Source organism: Molossus molossus, unplaced genomic scaffold (assembly GCF_014108415.1).
Source record: "Molossus molossus isolate mMolMol1 unplaced genomic scaffold, mMolMol1.p scaffold_m16_p_9, whole genome shotgun sequence".
NCBI lineage: Eukaryota > Metazoa > Chordata > Mammalia > Chiroptera > Molossidae > Molossus > Molossus molossus.
In genome coordinates, this window is record NW_023425403.1 from 86811558 (window position 1) to 86827331 (window position 15774).

A 15774-nucleotide genomic window follows, 5' to 3' on the forward strand; every position below is an offset into this window, starting at 1 on the left:
GCCTCACACTTCCCTCTAAGTGCTTGTCCTGCCTTCGCAGTCAGGCCTCAAAGACCGCTGCCAGCCAAGCCCGAGGGCTCGCCCCGCCCCGCCCCCCCTCTTTTGCCCCCCCCCCCGCCCCCATCACACAGCGTGAAATGCAATCTGACTTATGCAATTGCCACTTCGATGGCACTGAGGTTATACAGACATATGATAATTTTTTTAAATGCCAATTTATCATTTGGAACAAAGGACCATTTTTGAAGGCAATAAAAGTGCAAGACACATTTCTGTCCAAAAGAACGCCTCCTTTCACTGTGCCAACAAAGTTTGGTTTTCGAATGACATTGAATAAAAGTCAACCATCCTGTGTAGTATCATACATTTGGCATGCCCGGTAGACCAGCTAATTCTGCAGCATATCTTTTGCCAGTAGATGTTGGACCATTTCCCTAGGAAACCACAAGGGTATTATTGTGCTTTCTTAAGTATTCAAACAGGATCTGTTCACTAGAAAGACAAAATAGCTATTTCAGCTCAAGCAGTATTTGCTGAGCTTGCTGTCTGCTAAACACGGGCTGGCCGTGAAGGAAAACTGGGTGGAAGAGGCGCAGCTTGTGTTCGCGGACGTGGAAGTTGTAGAAGAGGCTAACACACACAACTGAGAAAAATGCAAAGTAATGAAGTGACTGTAATTATGTGATATTAAGTCTAGTCTTAACCTTACTCGGCAATCCTGTAGCATGGAGCAGGGAATAAAAAGAGAAAATAATGCCAGCTCTTTGGACACCAAAACATGCCCATTCTATACAGAGCTCTAAACCAGACCACAGCGGGTCAAAGCGAAATAACAAAAAGGCATGTGGCCTTTTGAGTTTTGGGCAGGAATTATTTTTTGCTAGCGGAGAAAATATACTTTCACTTGGGTTTCTACTTCTTACACGTATTTTAAGCAGATAAAAAAATGAGCTCTTTCTGTTTGTAATTCAGAAAGAGAAATGTTAGTGTGTTTAAGTCATTGCAAGTGTTTCCAGATCTCTGCTTTCAGATAGTCCACAATGGTATTCATTGTCTGACCATAAATTTCTCTGCGGAACATTCAGTATATTCAATGCAGCATCTTACTACAAGGCTGTCTTACGCTGTCTCCAGGCGTTTCGCCTGCCTTGTCCCCCCAGTCAGGGAGGGCTATCTGTCTTTCTACATTTCATATATACGGATATATGTGTGTGTACATGTGTGTCTATATAAATGTATGTGCATATGTATACATAAATTATGTACTCCTTATATATGTTTGTATGTGTCTATGCACATTATACACATGCACACACACAATCTCTTATGCGAGGCAAATAGTAGATGTTTGCTGCTTGGAGTATGATTTGAACATGAACTGAATTAGACCTGAGCTTGGGACCTAGATGTACAGTGCAAAATGTATCGGCCACTGTTTAATTTACTAGACAAACCAATTTGCTTTTTATTTTATTATTGGTAAGTTTAAATATAAACTGAAGGATAATTAATTTAAAATGATTATTGCTCATCATACATAAGCTAGAACATCATATCCTCTCAAGTAGACTGTCAGCTCCTTCAGGGGAGAGACTCTAGTTTCGTTTTCCTCCATCCCCCTCTCTGCCCCCCCCAGATGCTGTGTGTCAGGGACTCAAGTATTTCGTGCCTGCCCTTTGCTATATCCTGAGGTAACACTTACCTGGCTGCTTGATCACCTAAAGATCCAATAAAAATGGCGAAAGCATTTACTTGAGGGTTGCTTGTCAGGATCTGGGCAAAGTTGGCAGGATGTATTCCATATCGTGACAGGTTTGCATCACTCAGGATGATGACAAAGTACTCGTCAGCTTCTTCTTTGACAATTTCCTGGATGGCATGTTTTGTCCCCTCTAACGTGTGGTCCCCACTCATGCAGAACTGAGCGTGGGCATGCATGGTCTGGGGGAAGATGTACAGAAGCCGCAGGTGAGAAACACCTTTTTAACAGACATGACGATTTTTCTACTGACCACGAGAATGCACAAACAGCATTCTTTTCGTTACACAGGAACAGAAGCCTCCGAGTGAGTTCCATTCAAGTGGCACAGCAGTGTGCCAGGAGCACATGGTGATATTTGTGTGTGGCTAAGACTTTTGTTAGAAACAGGAAATGTTCCAAAACAATCCCAGCTGGCATTTAACTAAAAACTCAAGTAGCCATTTCAAGTGAGAAAATGTAAGAAAATATAGAACTTGGTATCACTGGAGGATGAAGATAACATTGGAGAAGAATGAGGGATGGGCAGTTTCCGACAAAGTTGTGATAAAAGGCTGTGCCGACATCACAGCAACAGGAAATTCACATCAAAATCATGGGGTGTGTGTCTAGTGTAGACCTACGTGTGTAAAACTAAATGTATCAGTAAAAATTCTAAGAAACACATGAATTGAGGTTAGAGAGTATGTTCAAAGGAGTTATTTTCCTCCTTCTTTGGAAATATCTAGGGGCTGGGAATACAGGATATAGGAGGAGACCCAGGATGGAGAATCCTGATACAATACCGAGTGCCTGAAAAATACTCAGGAGACAAAGCTTAAACTTTATGTGGTAGAGAAAAGGATTTTAGGCAACAAGAAAGTCTTTTTCTTTCCTGTATCTGCTGCTTCTTCAGCGACTTTTTCAGTGATCAGAAGATACTTTGCCTAATCTGGCGGGAGTTTTCACAATACAGGGATAATTAAATGTATTTACCTTCAGAATCTCTAGTCTCTGCTTATTGTCCTTGGGGATTTTGTTCACGGGAACCAGGTCGATGTTGTAGCCATCTCCAGAATGTCCACTGATGTCATACTGCAGGCAAGAGGATCAGAGTGTTAGAGGCCTCTGCCCTCTTCAGAACTGTCACTGGACCTACAGGCCTCCAGCCTGTGGTGTGTTATGTCCAGAGCTGCAGGGACAGACAGTGTTCACCAGCAAAGGCAACCAAGTCCAGGCTCCTTCACTTCTGGTCCACCTCCTGTGTGATCTCTGCTCTCCAGCAGGAGGCAGAAAATGTGGTGAGAAATTAAGAAATTCCATTTTTAACTTTAAGGGGAGAGTTAAAAAAATTACACACACATATACACACCACGGTAGGCAGAATTCTAAGGTGGCCCTTAAGACTCCTGCCCCCTGGCTTAGACAGCTTACATACACTGTCCCCTCAGTGGGGCAGGACCGATGAATACCACTCATGTTACCTTATGTGGGAGAAGGGGTTTTACAGATTTAATTAAGGTTACTGATCAGTTCACTTTGAGTCGATCAAAAGGGAGATGATCTAGGTAGGCCTGATCTAATATTATGAGTGCGGGGGGTGTGGGGGGGTTGACATGTGGGGCTGTCTGTGGCTGAAACTGTGGGGACCGAGAGCAAGGCCCTGAGAGTGGCATCTGGGAGCAACCCTGGCCGAGAGCCAGCACACGGGGACCTTAGTCCTACAGCCACAGGGAACCAGAGTTTGCCAACAATCCAAACGGTCTTGGAAGCAGATCCTTCCTAGCAGCCCTCGGGTGAGAGCCCAGCCTGGACGACACCCTGCTCTCAGCCCAGGGTGACCCCGAGCAGAGAACACAGGACCTGCCTGGGCTTCTTACCCACTGTTAGTTAATAAATGGATCTTGCTTTAAATGGCTGTTCGTGGTGATTTGTTACGCAACAACAGAAAAACCAATGCACGTGCTTTTTTTCTGAATGAAAACTGAAACATAGTCACTGTATAAATGACAGAAAAAAACAAACAAAAAGGAAGTAAAAATGACCCGTAATCTCATTACGTAGAGATAGCTGTGCTACCGTTTGCTGTAGGAGTTCCTAGGGCTCATGTCCTGTACTCTGCGGGTAAGAGGTCGCACGTTCACACAGACACATTTACACTGGCGTCATTTTTAATCAAAATGGATAACATTGCCCATGTGACTTTATAACCTGCTTTTCTACTTGATAGTGTAAAACACACACTTTTCAACTTAGAAAATACCTCTAACATTTTCGCATTCACAATGAACGTGAGAAAGTCCTGCCAGTGGAGGAGAGACCGGGGCTGGGAGTGAGGTGCAGGCTTCTTGCAGAATCTGGAGAGTCTGGGGCACGCGGCAAAGGACAACGGGCAGGACGGTTCTCTCCGGGCTGGTGCCTCCAGATTCCCTGCCCCCCCCAAGAGTTTTGTGATGCCGATATGAAGGTCAGAACAGGCCTCAGGGTATCTGGGCAACTGGGGCCCCCGCAAAGAAAACTCTGAGTGCGGGTCTCGGGCAAAAGATTCCGGGCGTACGCGGGGTGCGAGGCACAGAATGCTCGAGAATCACTCCCGTCTGTCCACTGACTGGCCAGCAGTCAGCAGCTGCCTTTTGAATTCCTACCTGGTATAACACCTCTCTAGGTGTAGTGGGGGAATGCAATGGTTTCCTTCCATGTCTTCCTTTTAACTGGTGAGTTCTTTGAAGGTGAGCCCATATCTTATTCATCTTTGAATTTCAGTATCCGTGAGTGGGCCTGGTGTGTCTTTTGCGTAAGTGCTTAAAGAATGTCTGCAATCAGCCCTGGCCGGTTTGGCTCAGTGGTTAGAGCGTTGCCCTGGGACCAAAGAGTCTCGGGTTAGATTCCGGTCAAGGGCATGGACCTTGGTTGCAGTTTGGTCTCTGGCCCTGGTCAGGGTCATGCGGGAGGCAACCAATTGATGTGTCTCTCTCACATTGATGTTTCTCTCTCCGCCCCCTTCCCTCCCACTCCATCTGAAGATAAATGAAAAAATATCCTTGGGTAGGATTAAAAAAAAGAATGCCTGCAATCAAGTTGGGGAAAAAGGAAGATTTCCTTTCCCATGTGGGCTTTATTCTTTTACATATAAACTGTTTGGAATTTGGAATATATTCGCCCCCCCCCACCTCACCCAACAATCATGTGATAAATGGTGGTTAGCCCAAGTTGATGTAGAAAAATTCCTGTTGAAATACTTTTTATGTACACACAGGAAGTCAGAAGGCAGTTAGATTATTGGGGAAGATGGTTCCACTTCAGACATGCATCCAGGGGGGCCCCCGAGAAGAAATCTATTTAGCGTAGTCAGAGATGTGGCTGTCATCCCTCGGAGGGGACACACTGCCCAGGAGAAGACACAAACAGAAGAGCGGTGGCCCCGAGCCCTGGCAGCACCCTCCTCGGCAGAGGGGGAGAGGACAGAGCGGGGTGAGCTGGGAGAGCAGGGCTAGAGCAGGACATGGCCGGGAAGCCTGTAGGTAGGTTTGGGGACGTGGTTGTGCAGCTTTGCAAGTGACACTACCATGTCATCAAGGAGAATGATGACTTACGACCTCTGGCATCAGAATCAATGGTGACTTTTGGGGGACAATTTCAGCACAAGGTTTGTGGTGTGAAAGGAACTGAAAGAGCATCTAGAGGGCTGCTGGGGGGGGGGTCTGCATTTCTCAGGCGCAGAGAGGGGGCAGGGGAAGGAGACCCGCTTCACAGTCAGGGGTCTAGTCTGGAGAAGGACGGAGGACGCTCCTTTTCCTGAGACTGAGGGGGAGGCGGAGAAAATAGGAATGGACAGAGATAAACGCACAGTTGGAAGGGACAAGTGTACGAATGAAGGCCCGTATAGGATGTCTAAACACGTGAGAGCTGTAATAAATATACATAATGACCTGGGAAGCCAGGGTCGAATTTCAAATACTCGAAGCTCTCTGAAGGGACAGGGCGGTGTGGGCAGCACGAGCCCCTGGCGTGCAGCCCGTCACCCTTTCTCTCCACAGTGGGCTCTGCCCACCCACGAGGCGCCTCACAGGGCGTGTGCGGACACCCAGCCCTCCCATCCACACCCCATCGCACCCCTCCCTACAGTGCCCCTTGGTCCCCTTGGACCTGGTGCTCACTATCAGCCAGTGTACCCTAGGAAGATGAACCTAGGATGAGACGGAGGAGGTCCACACGGGCCTGGAGGCAGGCTCCGGGCCCTCTGAGCAGGACAGCCAGGGACCCAGGGACCGTGAGCATGACGTGGGAATCAGCTGTGCGTGGGCATGCCTCCTCTCTGCAGACTCTTCCCCCACGGGAGGGGCATGGCCAGAGGAGGGCCAGAGTGCAGCCTCGGGCAGGGGCGGGAGAGCTCTCTCTACCGAGTTTTAAGAAAAAATGTAAGATACACAGATACAAATGATACAAGTAATCATGAGGGTAATTTACCAACACATTTTTAAAAGCTTGACAATAAATACTTTCTAAGGATGCAACAAATTCCATAGCTAAAAAAAAAATCTCATTAGTATAGTTTGCTAGTAGTAAAAAGGTAACAAATAAAATTGGAAATTTAAAGTCTATATAGCTGTGGAAATGGATAAGGATGGATTGCTGGCTTCAGTACCCGCTCGACCAAGGTGGCCCACGTGTTCAGTGCCAGGATGGGCACAGGTGTGGAGGGAACTGGCACAGTCCTCCAGGGAGGCACGCTCGAGGTCCTGCAAAGTCTGACTGGACCATGGTGACAGCAGAAACCGTTTTAAGCCGAGTCCTCCCGAGGAGGCGCCAGGCGGGCTGCCCGTCGCAGGGCTGGTGAAGTAATCTGCACGGGGCCCTACACGAGGAGACACATCAGCTCCTCGAAGCAGAAGTAAGTCTCCCATTTGGATGAGGTAAGAGGGATATAAATATATTAGACCTTTCCCTCCCTTTTAACTGAGGTTAAAGTCTTGCTAATCAGATGACCATGGATAAGACTGTATAAATACCTACTTGACCATGTGGTCTGCTCACAGGGTTGTCATAACTGGTCTCTGCAGCTGCTGGCTGATGATCAAACACAGGGCAGTCAAGTGAGTTGCTGGAGGCTCTTTATCAAAAGCAGACCCTCGCTGATTCAATATTTCAGGAGTATTTTAGTAACTGTCCATCTATAATTTGGCAGATCTGTCTATCCATATCTATTATACTTTTTCAGGCAATTGAGATAAAGATCAGCGGGTTGAGGACCTCCCTTTCGTCCCTTCTCCTTCCTGTCCCCACCCCTTCCTTTCTCTATTTGTGGAAGGGAAGGCAGCTATTTTCAGAAGGATCTGCCTTTGCCGGGGCCTCGTCAGAATTCCAGCAGCTGAGAAGACACACCTGAGGGACAGGATGGGGCTTATAAAATGACCTGCAGACCCTGGTTCTCATCTTTCAGTGGGCTCGGGGGATTATTCTGTGCCCACAGGAAATGCCATGCTTGAGAGGGATCCAAGGGACGTCAGATGCGGTGCCTTCCTCGGTGTTACTCTGATCACACTGAGCGTCCCCTAAAAGCAATACTCCCTCTGCCAGAGCGTCCAGTATCTGCTGTCCAAGATCCCGACTCGCGTTACAGACAGCACGGTGCCACCCTCAAAACTGTCTGGGACAAAGGAAGAGTGTCCACGCTCACTCATTTCCATCCGCAGACTCCGGTCTGCCACCACCCACGCTGGCCCCTGTGTGACAACTGTCAAATCAGACTTGACATGGTCTCAAGGCAGCTTCCTGGTGGAATCATAGGAGTCATTGAACAACAACCCCACTGTCATCATCAGAGCTCCTAACATTTAGATTTTAACTTTTGTCGAGAAGCTCAAAATCTTTATGGTCATGATTTCTGCATTTTTCAGAGCACCCCTAAAGTCCTTGTGGGGTCTTGCATTTAGCATCCAACATAAATACTAAGCCACAGTAGTACAGAAAGAGCTCAATTAGAGAAGATTAATTTGAATATTTCTTTGCTTTCAAAACTTGTTTAAATGCCCTTTTGCTATATTTCCTTTTGAGAAACCTCATTCATTTAGAGAAAGGTATTATAAATGTAAACAAATGCTGAGTTTCAGTCCAAGACACAGAGGTTTATAACCAAATACGAAGGATGATTTCTAACACGTAAGCTGCAAAGTAAACTCTGCTTAGAACAGAGCTGTCAGCATGTTTGATGAATAAGGTCTATGTCTGAACTTCTCCTGGAAGGCGCCTCGTCCGCCAGCGTCCGGGGGCCCTGCTGCTTCGTGCGTCCACATCGCACGAGGAGATCATCTGAGGCTGGCTCTGAGGCTGCCCTCCTAGAAATCCTGACACGCGATCTAAGACAGCGGGCAGCGGGCAGCGCGGGGCTGGAAGACGAGCATGTGACTTGAAACATCCCAGAGTGACAGCAGAGCCCTGCAGGGTTCATCAGCCAACACCTGCAGCACAGCCTGTCTTCTCTGCCAGAGTGAAGGGAGAAAGACCAACGTTCCGCAGGTCAAGGACTGTGGACGTAGCCCTGCCATGAACAAGCGTTTTTGACCTAGGGCAAGTCACTTAATCTTTCCAAATCTTGTTTTCCCTTGTAAATAATGCTGACGTAGGTGACCCCTAACATTACATGTGTGTGAATCACTTAGCTACTCCACAAGCAGGGATAAGCTGTTAGGGGTTTCACCTAAGCACTCAGGGCCGATGAAAAGACAGGGCTGTACATTTAGGGACTATGAAGTCAGCGTCCGTCCAGTTCCCACTGGTTTACAAAGTGCTTCAATAGACCTCACCCCAGTTTGATTCTCTCCACAACCTCTGAGGTGGGTGTTAGTAATCTCACTTCAAAACTGAAGAATCGGGTGCTCGGAGAGATGAGCGGACTTTCTTAAGGTCAGAGATCTGGTATACTCAGGTGGGAGCCAAACCCTGGTGCTCTGACTACATCCTTTGTTTCTGTTGTAGGGAAATAACCATTCCCTAACCCTCCCTGCCCGGGCTCTCCTGAAGCTCACTGAATGGTTGAGTGGTGGGCAGTTAGACGACATGAGCAGAGCAAGGACGACGGACCAGGTAGACAGAAGGTCACAGGTGGAAGGGCCCGGGTGCCCAGCAATGGACTCTAGGAGGGTAGGACCTCGTCCCCAGGTGACTCTGCTCCCCAGCACATCGCAGCAGGTCCTGCGGTTTAGACCCCTGACCTTTCCTCCCTAGAGATAACGTCTAGGCCTCACTGTAGTTCAGCTCCTGGCCCAGAGAAGCAGCAAAACCAGACAAGCGAAGCCACAGCTGACCTCAGGACCAGCTGCACTGACCAATGACCTCCCTGCCCTGGCCCCAACTAGGCAATCAGTGGAGACCCAGACCTTGAAAAGACACACCTGGAAAGCTGATGAACATTCTGTTGAGATCTTCCCCTGGGACCTCCCCTAAACTCTCCACCCTTCAAACCGTAGGATGGAGGACCCAGTGCGCTCTGCCACCCGGGAGCACCCCATGCCCTTCCCTCCCCTCCTGCCTCCCTTGCCCACAGGCACTGCTACCATCACCGTCCTCACTTCTCGGCTCCAAGGGCCCTTCCTTTACTGTAACTAGTTTCCTAAGCCTGTCTCTTTTATGAATTACTTCTATCTCTGTGATTTTCCAATTAAATGTTCTCTTACAGTTAGAGTCTTGGCTCTGAATTCTTTCCTAGCCAGAACTTCAGGACTGAGGTTGCTGAACCCAGGTCGGGTCTGAACCCAGAGGTCTAACACCTGGTGCTGTTCCCGCCCCGCCACTGCCAACAGTTGGCTTGGCCAACGCTTCTCTACATCAACAGTTATGTCAATTCTGAATTCCTGTTTAACTTGGACCCAGAGACGTCTGTACACCCTTCTTTGGTCCTATCTCCATGTGGCAGTAAGAATTTATTCAAATTCAGAGCCTGTTAGGATCATTGGTTTCCACTTCTAAATGTGCGAAACATTCCGAGGCATCGGGAAAAGACACTGAACTGTTTTTGATAGAGGAATTTTCCCAGCAGGTGCTGGTGTATGAGTCATAGCTTTCCACATCCTTCTGTGAGTTTGCCTCATCTTTCATGACCAAGATATCTTTGAGGAAAGTATGTCTATTATACCTCCTTGGGATGAAGAAGGGTTAAGGGGAGGAGAAGAGAGTATTTTATGTAAATGGTACCGCTCCTGAATTACAGCTTTGTAAAAATACCTATTGGAATAAAATGGCAAGAAACAGAGACAAAACATCAACCAAGAAAGGGCCCTGATGTGGGAGTCAGAAATCCTGGCTTTGTACTGTTTAGCTGTGTGATCTTGGCAAAGCATTAAACTTCTCTGGTCTTGATATTCTCGTCTATAAAACAAAGAGTTTAAAAATAATTTCCAAGGTCATTCCTACCCCGAAGGTTCTATGAAAACTCAACTGCACACCCAAGACATGGAGAAGAGCCTGCTTTGCTCAGTCATGGGAACACCTGGCCTTGTTTCTTCCTGTCAAGGGTTTGACTCATCTAAACCAAACTGAGGATTGATAAGCCCTTTTCCAAAACGAAAGCCCTCAGAGTCTATGAGAAATCACAATCCAGTATTGGCCCTAGAATAGTGGTTTTCTTCCTTCAAACTTTTTTAAAGCAGTGGGACTCTTCCCCATATGAAACACTGCACAAAAACCCGGATTATGAAACTGGGCAATAGCAGTACAAATGGAGTTGTTTCGGTTGAGCTGGGGAGGGGAGGGGAGGGCTAAACGCTGCGCTCACCTTGCCCCCCCACCCTTCAAGGGTTCTCCGTTAGCTGTTAGGAAACCATGGCCTTAGAATATGGTTTATATGTCTCCATAGGAACAATAAATTCGAGTGCTCTTTCCCCCAAAGTCCGACTTGTCAGTAACGACACACGTGTTTTCTGCTGTCACCGTGTGAGCCGGTGCAGGCCGGTCAGCTGCGGGCCAGGGAGCACTCGGGGGCTCGGGAAAGGAGGTCTGCCCTGCGGTCACGGTGAAGACAGTCCCAGGGCTTGAGACCTCACAAGGACCAAACCCAAACAAAGATAAAGGAAAAAAAAATGCTTCCTGCCTTAAATAAAATGGTTTACAAACCGCTACCATTCTGCTTTTCACTGTCATGTTTGAAATTCTGCTGATTACAGGATCAGAGGATTTATGCTGAGGACTAGAGATGACATCGCCCCTTCAGTGACCTGCTGTGAGTGCTGTTCCTGAGAACGGGGCTCAGTTGGTGGAACGATTATGAGGAACTTCAGAAACTCCAGATGGCTCTGAAACGCGTCCTGCTCCGCATTTCCTCACCTTCCCAGCCATTCTGCTGGGGGTCCCTCGCCTGGGCCCCGGTCATGCTAAGGCAGAATGAAAAGTGGAGGCTGCCTCCTGGTGACCCTCGTGGACTGTACTGACCCGGCGTCCGGAGCTGAGCCCAAGCCAAACAAAACACTCAGCAGATGCTGAGAGGCTCTGTGGAAGGGTCCAGATCACTGGACCAGGGTGGTGGCTTTGGACAATTTCAAAGCAAATTCTGACTGGACACCTTTACAACAAACAGAGTGACGATGGCAGGAACATGACATTAAGAACTGTCTGGAGCTGGGGCGTGGGGAGCTTGAATTCCTCCACACACCACGTGCAATGCCATCCTGGGTCATGGAACATACGTTTTCACCAGGAGCTCCTAAAACTGTCTTTTGCTCATGCATCACTTTATATTTGCTGGATAAATTCCATACCTTCATGATCTATTCCTAGTTCTTATGTTTCTTTCACAAAAGAAAGTACTGGGGGAGTGAGGAGTTGACAGTAACAGCGCGGTGTAGAGACAGCAGAGGGGAACGCTCCGCTGCCGCTCGGCGTTAGTGACCAAGTCTCTCCGAGGCCAAAACCATCCAGGGCCGTGCTCACCACCCGAGAGGGTGCCGGCGCTGAGACAGGGAAGCTAGTGCATCGCTCATCCTCCTTGTGCCTTTGATATTTTGTACTGTGTGCGCCCACTACCTATGCCCCAAAATATTTCATTCTAACAAAAAGTTCTATGCCCTGGCCAGCTGCTCATGGTTAGAACATAAGCCCACGGACCAAAGAGTTGCAGGTTTGATTCCAGTCAAGGGCACATATGTGGGTTGCAGATTCCATCCCTGGCCCCAGCTGGGGTCATGCAGGAGGCAACCAATCGATGTGTCTCTCTCACATCAACGTTCCTCTCTCTCTCTCTCTCTCTCTCTCTCTCTCTCTCTCTCTCTCTCTCTCTCTCCCCTTCCCTCCCACCACAAATCTTGGAAATGTTGGCAGGGGTGGTGGAAATAGGAAGCAAAGTCTACAGAGTGCCCGGTGTCGGGGGAAAGCCCGATAGGCGTTCTGGCGATTTGGGGATATTGGGGCGAGGTAAATGGCACTGTTAGAAAACAGCCAGTCAAATCCAGAAGGAAGGACAGTGGCCACCATGAAAAGCAGATGGCATCGGTAGGGTGAGGCTGTTCCACATGGAAGGAGGCTGATGAGACCTTCCAACTAAGGCATGGACTTGGCCTGGGTCCTGGATGGTGGGGGAAACAACTAGAAGAGACAATTTGGGGATAGTTGGGAGAATGAATTAAGACTAGATATGAGAAGACATTATGAGATTACCAACAATCTCTGAGATGTGACGTGGTGCTGAGCTGTGGAGAACGCCCTTACCCTTAGGGGAAGCACAATGAAGCAGTCAGAGGTAAAGCACTGTGTGCTTATCATTTTCTTCCAAATAATTCAGGGATTACTGGAATTATGTGGGGGTGGAGTATATACAGTTAAAGAAAAACACAAAGCAAATGAGGGAAAATACTAACAACCGGGAATCTAAGTGAAGGCATATGGGTGTTAATTTTACTCTTCTTTCAACTTTTTTGTAGGTTTAAAATTTCATTTTCAAAACCTGAGAAGTAAAGGGACAGTTTGCAAACAAAACAGAAAAGGAAAAGCAAACGGAAAGTCTGCTCTTCCTCCAGCTCGCCGTCCACTCTGGGACAAGTCCCTTACGCTTCGGGGCCTCCGCTTCCATCTGAGGAAGGAGAACTCGAGGGAGTGACCTGTAAGGCGACCCCGTGTGAAGTCTACGGACATGAGGGGAATCGCAGGAAAACTGGGGCACGCCTGGCCTGCCCCTAGCCCGCCCTCCAGCCGCTCGCCCAGCACCGCTTTTCCTCAACGAGCTTGGCTTGTGAAGTCTTCAGGTGTTTCCTTTTGTTGAAAAGACTTTAATGCACTGGTTTTGTAACACTTTGTATGGTCTTAAAAAAAGTCCTAAAGGAACTGTAGTGAATGTGAGGAATATGTTTATAAGTACACGAAAACGCACAAAGCCAAACCCACTAAACACTGCCTATTAAACATCGAATAGCATAAAAAATGATAAAGCTACCTCAAGGTTTTCTTGGTGTCTTGCTATAATTTCTTGCTATAAATATATGACTCGATTAGTCACCATATATCACAACAGTTATCAGCATAGCTGAGGGAATTCTTCCCGTTGTTTGGCAACAGAAGAGACGGTGGGCAAATGCTGCTTAGGGACTTAGGGACGATGGCTGGCGGAGTGTCCGGAAAGGGGTGCTGTGTTCGCCCCTCTTCCTGCAAGTCGCTCATCGAACCTCCCGTCCAAATTAGTAGTTGTTGTGCTTCCCTCATTAGGCCACAAGCTCCAGGACGGCAGGGAACTCCGCACCCAGCGGATACACTGCATTTAGCAAGAGCTCGATTAATGCTTGTAATTACACTGAAGTCTGGCACCTCCTTTGGCATAATTTGGTTTGTAACTGTCAACTGGAAACAAAACAACATCCTGGGAAATGCTCATTTCCCGGATGCTGCTTCTTTTCTGTCGACAGTTCGGTTTCATGGACAGGGCTTCTGCGCAGGCTGTCAGCGCGGGCCTACAGACGACTGCGCGCTCCGCGGTGGGCACCCAGCGGCTCTGACCGTCGCCCGCTCGCCCGCGGCTGTCGGAAGCGTCCTCTGCACTCCCCGTTAGCTGACACCCTCTGCCCTTTACCTCGTCATTTAACTGGTCCAGGGGCGCTGTGTAACCAAATTCTTGATTAACTCCTTATAAATTGTTCTTAAAAGCTAGAGAAACTAGTTTCACATATCAGAGCAGTTCTGTTCCGAAAGGTTTAGAAATCCTCTAGCTAACTGGAAATTTTATTCTAGATAAGAATGCCGAATTTCACAGTGGTATGTTTGCTGCAGTCTATGATCGACTAAAATCTCAAAGGAAGCTGAGGAACACTGAGCTTCAAGATCCACCAAAGAGCCCTGGCTGGTTTGGCTCAGCAGTTAGAGCGTCGGCCTGTGGTCCAGAGAGACCCGGGTTCGGTTCCGCTAAGGGCATGTACCTCGGTTGCAGTTTGTCCCCGGCCCTGGTTGGTCGTGTGGGTGGCAGCCACTCGATGTGTCCCTTTCACGTCAATGTTTCTCTCTCTCTCTCCCTCCCACTCTATCTGAACAAAAAATGGAAAAATGTCCTCGGGTGAGGATAAAAAAAAAAAGGATCCACCAAAGAGCTGGATGTGCTGATCCAAACATTAGCAGAACCCAAAGGTTTTAAAACATCAGGTGGAATTTATGCTGATGTGATCATATGTAACCATCCTTTATCAGTGGAGCAAGTGGTTTAAGAATTACATGCCACCTCATAGTAGGAAGGATCTAAAATATTTTAAATAAACATTTTCTATAAATCCATAGAACATAAAAAAGTAAAAACTCGAAGTCAAGGGAAATGACCATCTAAAGGGAGGGGCGGCCAAGGGCAGGAAGAGCTGAACCCCAGTCTGAAAGCCGTAAGACGTAACAAAGGGGCTGGTTTCTGCTTTTAGCTCTGAGCTTCCTGGCAATGAAAACCAAGAGGGAAATTCAATAGTTTCATGATTTTCACTAACCACAAAGGGAAATACATTCCAGTTCTTTAAGGGGAGCAAAGCTACTGCCCCCAGTGAAAGCCTGTGTTCTCTTTGTATCTGTGTCCTGTCCTTGGAAGAGCCGGTGACACACAGCGCTCCTGCTCCTACCGTTTCGTCCTAGAAGGAATCTTCCGTGTAGACAGTCACACAAGGGGCCCTGGGAGACCCAGGGCCTCACGAACGAGGCATGGGTTCCACCAACCTGTTTCTCGGGGTATCCACTGTGACACCCAGCAATCCTGAGGCGTAGCTGGGATGTCAAGCCCCCAAAATGATTTAAGTTCACCTGTTTCGGAAGGACATATTTGACCCAAAATACAATCTAGAATGTCCATGGACAGACTGTGCACCCCATACTCATGTCTGTACATGTACCATTTCTTTCAACTGAACTTGTGGTAGTGATTATGCAACTCGTGGCCGAACTCAAGGCTGTTTGCTCTGGTGAGTGCTGCCTGCATCTGGCTGAGCGAGAGAGGGTCCACGGGTCATCTCAGCAGTAACACAGCTACAGGGGATCCCTTCTTGGGGCTCAGACCTGTAGAGGTGGGTGCAGAGCACATGGAGCAACAGCGAGATGGAAAGTTTGAAAGGGAGGCTGCAGGTCTCCCAGGGTTACCCTCCTCACTGTCCACTGGGGAGACACCCATTGCTGTGTGACCGTCACCCGAGTGGAAGGACGAAGCGGTGCTGGGAACAGCATATCTGAGGGTGCACTCAAACCGTGGGAGCTGCCTGGTTGGTGATGGGCAAGGATGGGGGTGGGGGCATTGGAACGAGGATAGCGGCTCTGAGAAATGTGGGGAAGAGACTGTGGTTCTTCTAAGTGCCTGCTTCTCCCACCCCCCACATGATGGCTAACATCCCACTTACAAAGTTCGGCGCTTTCTTCTACAGTAAGTGCTCCTTCAAATGCTGGTATTACCATTTTGGGATTATTAGAGCAGATAAAACCAGAGGCTCACTTTCTCTGTGCTGATACGTGAGCTGACGATGAAGCTTTCTGTCCCTCGGGCGGAGCCTGCGCCCGCCTGCCTGTCCATCAGTGTGCCCTGCCTCGGGGCTGACTCTCCCCATCCT

General features: G+C 48.2%; 1 protein-coding gene across 1 annotated transcript in view; it reads right to left on the reverse strand.

The window, feature by feature from the left end:
• Positions 1-15774, reverse strand: part of VWA8 (von Willebrand factor A domain containing 8) — a 391316-nt gene that overhangs the window by 1604 nt on the left and 373938 nt on the right. The window contains exons 43-44 of the mRNA XM_036249886.1: positions 2735-2833; positions 1703-1941 (exon numbers count right to left, since the gene is read on the reverse strand). Coding sequence (XP_036105779.1) covers positions 1703-1941; positions 2735-2833 — 338 coding nt within the window. The remainder of the gene's footprint in view (positions 1-1702; positions 1942-2734; positions 2834-15774) is intronic.